Here is a 7,217-nt window from a genome sequence, read left to right as displayed (position 1 = left end):
TTTTCCTAGCACTACAACTGAACCCACCCCCCCACCCTCTTTAATTTTAAATTACAGAAGTTGTAAATCAATTTTAAGAATCATGCAAAAAGCCTCTTGCAGCAGCCCATCATACACTATCGGGCACATAGAATGGGAGTGGTTTCTGTTAGTATAACCCATGCTTCCCCACCCCATCTCTCTAAAGATCTCACATTTAATTTTTTTAAAAAAGCTTATTTTGTTACAGAATGCAGTGTAACAGTATCAGAGGACCCATTATCTGAAACAAGTTTTCAAATACAAGAGGCTTTCCCAATGCTTTTATGTAATGATTCCAACACAGACCGAGTAAGTATGTTTATTGTTTTACAGCAGAATGCCCCAATTTAAGAACAAAGTTGCTAGATGTTCAGCTGTGCAAAATGGTACATAGTGCTTCAGTACAAGTGGAAAAGAACATGATTTGTTAGCAAATGCTTTCAAATACAATTTTATGGTCCTAGAAGATAAGACTTGAAACTGAAGACTGATCCACAGGCAAATGATTTTTTTCTGCCTAAGCTGGACTGAACAACTTTGGACCCAGAACCAACACCACTCACTCCTTACTGCTGTAAAGAAAAATTGCCACACTGAATTGCCAGATTCAGTGTCTTCATGCATGTTACAGAGAAGTGGATCAGTTAACTATGTCAGTTTCTAGCCCCATCTAAAAGTATCATCTGGCTCCGATAAATAAGACTTACAGGAATTTCTTGAAGGTCAATGGTCCATAATGGTAGTTATTCTACATGATCTGCTCAACTTGATTTCCAATTCTATTTAGGCTGTTTAAATTACTTTCTTGAATTCATCGTACAGCACAAGCACGAAAGCACCCCCCATGCCTCTGAGAACGTTAGACCATGCACCCTTGAAGAAAGCCTTTCCTCCTTCATCCCTTGCAATCTTCCGCCAGCAGTCAATTGTTCCAGAGTACATGATATCAGCTGCAGGAAAAGAGCAAAGGGTTATTTTTAATTCCTATTTTATCTCCGATAATTTTAACAACTGCCCTGTTTCACTTCACTCCTTTCTGATGTCCCAAACCACAACTTATGACTGTAACACAACACTTACTAAAAATATTATGCCTTTTTAAAAATACCTCTGTTTAATCTAACAATACAAACAGGCAGTCCATTTCTTTTAATATCCTGCTCCAAAATGAAAAGTCCTCAGCATAAAATCCTGACAATCTCAATTTGAGCCTTACTGCGTTTTCTCATTAGAGTACAATTTAATAAACCAGATTTATGGAACAATGAACTGTAACTCTGAGAATGGCTATTAGCAAACAAGAACTCCATCTTGTTGAAGCTGTTTTAACAGCATGAACAGCTCCGTGGATTTACAGCCTACCTCCTTTACGTCCTGACTGCATCATCATTCTACGTCGCACTGTATCAAAGGGATAGGAGACCACGCCGGCCACGGCAGTCACTGTCTGGGCAATCATCCAGCTGATAACAATGTGAGTATTTCTGGGATCCGGGAGCATGCCTGCAGTAAAACAAAAAAGGCAATGAGCTTTTTACCTTCCACATCCTCCTCTGGTTCACTCACTGCATGACAGCTATTTTACTATATGAACTAGTATGAAACACTGTCGATCTATACTTGCAATAAAATTGCAGCAAACCACATTTAAACATACTGAAGTCATATTTAGAAAACTTTCCTCTCAGGAATCAAAAGAGGTTACCATTAAAGCACAAGCATTCTTTTTAGACTCGCATGAGAAGACTTAACTATTCACTGTGCTTTTAGTAAAGAAACGTCACTGAATTAAATCACTGTCCCTGTGGATATTATCACACTACAAACTAGTATCAATGGCTTATTTGTCCAAATGTCAAGCTTAAAATTTACCTTGCAAAAGCACTTGCAATGAACAAGAACAATCCTGTTCTGCTAAACACACTTGGACTGTTCCAGTGCAACTCCACTATGCACTGAACAAAAAAAAGAAATTACTCCGTGTCTGGTCACCAACATACTCTCCTGGCCTTAGGAGCAACTTGGTTAAAGTACAAAACCAGTATTTGCAAGGAGGCCACTGCCACCAACACATGCGCAAGTTTTCACTTTATACAGCAGTGTCATGGATGTGGCACTGATATCCTCCTTCACCTTCACATATCCAAACCCAGACAACACAAGTCTAAAAGCAGGTTTTTCAGATCCCCTCTGAAATATTACCTTTTGCTGTATCATAGATCCCAAAGTAGGCAGCTCTATAGATGATGATGCCTTGGACAGAGACATTGAACCCTTGGTACAAGCCACGCACACCATCAGACTTGGTGATTTTGACTAGACAGTCCCCAAGACCAGAGAATTCTCTGTCTGCTCCAGCTTTTCCAACATCAGCAGCCAAACGGGTTCTTGCAAAATCCAAGGGGTAGACAAAGCAGAGGGAAGTGGCTCCAGCTGCGCCACCAGATGCCAGGTTACCAGCAAAATACCTCCAGAACTGAGTGTGCTTGTCTACACCTCCCAAAAACACCTGCTTATACTTATCCTTGAAGGCAAAATTAAGAGCTTGAGTTGGGAAGTATCTGATGACATTTGCCAAGTTTCCTCGCCAGAAAGACAGCACTCCTTGTTCCTTTGGAATACGCACTACACAATCGATGATCCCCTTGTACTGCTTATCAGCAGCAATCTGTTTACTTGCATGTTGCACCTGCAAATAAAAATATAAATAATGATCACTTGCCTTGACAGGTCTGTGCTGCAGTGGGACTTGAACCTGCTTCTACTATAAAACAAAATTGTTAATTATGAATGGCCATTGTTGGTATTTTCAAGAAAATAGCTAAACACTGCTTCCAAGCTTTCTTAAAAGTCAGGACTTGCCAAAACAAGAACCGACAGCTGTAAGAAAATCGTCTGCAACTACCTGGAGACTGTTAGCAAGGTGAGGGCCAGCCTCTCCTCCCAGACAATTAGTGACAGGAAATGAGAACACAGCCTCAAGCTGTGCCAAGGAAGGTTTAGGGGGAATTAGAGGAGGAATTTCTTAGGACAAAAAGTCATTAGACGTTGGAATGGACTGCCCAGGGAGGTGGTGAAGAGAGCGTCCCTGGAGGTGTTCAAGACTGGACGTGGCACTTGTGTTTAAATGGCGGCCTTAGGGTGGGGTTCATGATCTGAGGTCTTTTCGAACCTAACTGATTTTGTGAGGTACAAGGGCAAGTATAAGCCTAATAAATCACGACAAATACATCGGGCCTACAGAGGCGAGAGCCTTTACTGACAGAGACGGGCCTGCGGGCGGGAGACGCCTGGAAGAGCCGCGTTGGGCCGACAGAGCTGCCGGCCCGAGGAGCAGCAGCTGGGGGCGACGATGAGGCGCCAGCCCCGCGGCGGGGCCGGGGCCGGCGCGAAGGTCACTCGAGTCACCTTGGGGCGCCACCAGGTCACGCCGGGCCCCGCGCGCCGGCCGCGCCCCGACCCCGCCCCGCCCGCGGCCCAATCGCGGCCAGGGCGCGAGTCACGTGAAGGTCGCCAAGATGGCGGCGGAGAGCGACCGCCCTCCCCTCCCCGCCGTGCCCTCGGCGCTGGGAGCGGGGGCGGCAGGAAGTGACAGCAGCGGCGGCCGCCCCCCTCGGCCCGGCCCGGCCCTCCCTCCCCTCCCCGCCCCGCATGGCGGAACCGGCTTCGGCTTCCCCGCCGCCGCCCACGTGACCTTCCCGCCGGCCGCCGCCTCGCTCGCGCCCTTTGTCCCGCGCTGGCTACGGCCCCCGCCCCACCCCCGTCCGTCCCTCTGTCCTCGCCCGGCCCGGCACCCGCGGGGGCAGAGACCGGCACCGCCCGCGCTACCCGTTCTCGCCCGTGCCGCTGACCTGGAGCAAGAGCTTGACCCGCTCGATGGGCGCCACAGCGGTCTTGCTGATGGCAGCGGCGACGCCGCCCGCCAGAAAGTCCTTGAGGAAGGAGATGGCCTGGTCCGCCATGTTCGCGCCGCGCCGGAGCTGCCGGGAGGGAAACGCTGCTGCCGCTCAAGCCGAAAGGGCGGGAGAGCCCCCGCGCATGGGCTTAATGCCGGGCCGAGCCGGCCACGCCCTCCGCCTCCTCATTGGCCAGCCTGCTCCAAAGGCGGGGCTTGTGGCAAAACGCCCCGCCCCCTTCCCTCCCCTCCCACTCCGCCCCGCTGCGGCGCCAGTGTCGCAGCGCCGCGTCACCCGGAGCAGCCCGGCCCCGCCACCGCCCCGGCCCGGCCCCCGCGGGGCAGCCTGCGGGTCCGCCCGCTGCTCGCACAATTGTCCGCACTACACTCGCCTTCCCAAGCGCTCTCCGCGATCGCTTTCTGCCGGTGCCAGTAGCGCCCGCACCAGCCTGCACAGCCCAGCGGGTCCCCGCAGCTCCCGGCACACAGGCTCTGCACACCGATCTGGACGGGCTGGATCCATGGGCTCTAGTGGTATGAGGTTCAGCAAGACCAAATGCCAAATGCACTTGGGTCACAACAACCCCATGCAGCGCTGCAGGCAGCTGGCGGCAAAACTGCCCCGCGTAAAGGGACAGGGGGTGCTGGTGCTGGTGACAGCATCGGAAAATGAGCCAGAGTGTGCCCAGGTGGACAGGAAAGTCAATGGCATCCCGGCTAAGAGGACCAGGGCAGTAATCCTGCTGCTGCACTAAGCACTGCTGAGGCCACTCCTCGAGTTCTGTGCCCAGTTCTGGGCCTTTAATCCCGGCAGGACATTGAGGTGTTGGAGTGGATCCAAATAAAGGGAATGAAGCTGGTGAAGGGTCTGAAGCACAATCCTGTGGGGAGCGGCTGAGTGAACTGCGGTTGTTTAGCCTGGAGAAAAGTGGGCTCAGGGGTGACCTTACCACTTTCCACAACCACAAGAGGAGGCTGTAGCCGGGTGAGGGTTGGCCTTTTCTCCCAGGCAACCAGCGACAGGACAAGAGGACACAGTCTTAAGCTGTGCCATGCGAGGATTAGGTTGAACATTATGAGAATTTTTTTCACAGACCAGGTGGTGAGACACTGGAATGGACTGTCCAGGGAAGTGGTGGAACAAACGTCCCTTGGTGTGTCTAAGTGGAAGAGGCACTTAGTGCCATGATCTGCTGATGTGGTTTTGGGTCAGAGGTTGTACCTGATGATCTGAGATTTCTTTTCCTACATAACTGATTCTGTGGTTCTGATTCTGTGAAGCCGAGTGTGAGCTGGTGGAGCACTGGCTTTGGGGTGTGGGTTTGTGGGCCCAGGAGTCCGTGAGCAGCAAAAGCAAGTGTAGTAAATGTAGTGGATAAATTCATGTGTCAAAGATTTGGTCTATTAAAAAGCTACTCCAAGGCATCTCCGAGATTCCAGGACCTGTGGTGCAAGCTGTGAAACCACATTTGCAACAGAAATGACATAGCCGGACTGGAGATGGCCCATTCATCAATGATGGGCTTCCACTTCACAGCTGCTAAACATCTGATATCAATCTTGATAGGGGATCCGGAGGATGATCAAATCAGCACCCCAAAGACGAGATCCGGGAAGACTCCTGAATCGTCTTTTCATACTTATGGGAACCCCTTTCAAGACCTCGCTTGGAAATAAAGAGATACATGAATATTTGGACTTTCAATGGACTTAGGGAAAATAAACTGTATAAAAACCTTACACCGGGACCCAGTGTGTGTGGTCGAGGTTGGATGGTACTGTTGTTACTGTCACTCTGCACACCCAGCATTCGATCGATGTTGTCCAATTTTATTGTGGCTTTTGTTTTTTTTTTTGAAATTTACTAAATAAATTCTGTTATTTTGAATTGGCTTCTTATCATTTATAACACAAGTGAACTGGGAGGCTCCTTCTGTGGCAACTGCAGGAAGCCAGTCTAGGAGGGAGACACAGCTTTCTGCATGGGGTCCCCGCAGGGCAGCAGCAGCTATCAGGTGGAAGGGAGCTCATTTCAGGCACTGTCCTGGCACCCGTCAGTTTAGCTCCATTCTCACCACTCTCTGGGTAATGCTGATCCATGGCATATCCTTGTTCCCAAGTTCTGTTCCCACCCCCTCCTTAGCAGTGCCAGTGCCAAAGGTCACAATAATTGGGCTTTTCTGTATGTCACTGAACTGATCCAAGACAATGGAACACCAAAGGACTTAGCTGCAGTTTCATGTGGGACAATAGGACAGGGTGGTTCCAGCTTCTTCTTCCAGCACTCCAAGTCAGACACTGTGAAAACCTCCTCTGCAGGCTGTCAGAGCAAGCGCTCATGGCAGGGACTCAGGCCCTACCAAGATAGGCCTGGTTTCCATTTGCTAATTTTACTGTATGCTGAAATTGAGATTTTGAACCTGTCAAACTTCTGTCTGAAATTATACCTATTCTTTCTAAAAGTATTGAATTTTTTCTAGCTGGAGGGCATTAGTACACAACATGCACTTTTAGTGGATGTTTCCAACCAAAGTAAATAAGGCCAAACCTTTTTTTTTTTTTTTTTAACAGATGACTGGTGAACCACAAAGTTGCAGTTGCTGAGGTGCCAGAAACCACTGCTTACACATGTATGTTCTCTGTAGGATTTCAAAATGAGAGCATGTCTCTCAAGAGGGCATGTTGTCAGAAGAAAATGTGCCAGGCATAGCCTTTGTCTCTGCTCTAGTTTAAGATATGTCACTATACTTTTCTTTTGCACACTAAAAGATTAAAAGTAAATTGTATGCTCTTCTAAATCACAATACAGATAGTCTGAAGTTACTCCTGTACTCACAGAGGGTTATGCACATAGGGTGTTACAAGGCCACATTTTGAACATAATTTATGAAATCCTGTGGTACATTCATTCAGGGAGGCACACACCACGTGGTATTTTTTCCTTTTGTAAAAGCTTGTAACAATGTTAATGCTCTCTTAGCACAATACATTGTCTGCAAGACTGAGGGTTTTCTTCACCATAAACTTTTCTATTGATTTAAAAAGAACTTTATATTCTAAGACTCCCAAGTATCCTCCATGTGAACAATGAAGGTAACAGGCACATAACTTGTAATGGGAAACTGTTCAGTTTGTAGTTGTCATGTTCTGTTCACCTTGGGAGCTCACCTGCATATCACTGGGGGAAATTGTTTTCTCTCTATCAGCATGCTTTTTTTTTTCTTTTTCTGCAACTTTTTTCCCCCTCCTTATCTCATATTCTGCTATCCACTTTTATAAGAGCTCACAAATTAAGTAGGGC

The 7,217-nt window shown here is 48.2% G+C and overlaps 1 protein-coding gene across 1 annotated transcript; it reads right to left on the bottom strand.

Moving 5' to 3' along the window:
* Positions 1-324: 324 nt before the first annotated feature.
* SLC25A6 (solute carrier family 25 member 6) lies at positions 325-4,049 on the bottom strand. Its single transcript, XM_066313546.1, has 4 exons — positions 3,873-4,049; positions 2,224-2,710; positions 1,384-1,524; positions 325-971 (listed from the first exon to the last, which is right to left on the bottom strand). Exons 1-4 carry the CDS (start codon positions 3,981-3,983, stop codon positions 814-816), a joined length of 897 nt encoding a protein of 298 aa, XP_066169643.1. The 5' UTR covers positions 3,984-4,049; the 3' UTR covers positions 325-813.
* Between the last annotated feature and the right edge of the window lie 3,168 nt (positions 4,050-7,217).

This window comes from Sylvia atricapilla, chromosome 2 (genome assembly GCF_009819655.1).
Source record: "Sylvia atricapilla isolate bSylAtr1 chromosome 2, bSylAtr1.pri, whole genome shotgun sequence".
Taxonomy (NCBI): Eukaryota; Metazoa; Chordata; class Aves; order Passeriformes; family Sylviidae; genus Sylvia; species Sylvia atricapilla.
Note: the sequence above shows the minus strand (reverse complement) of the source record. Positions and strands in the feature narration are given on the sequence as shown.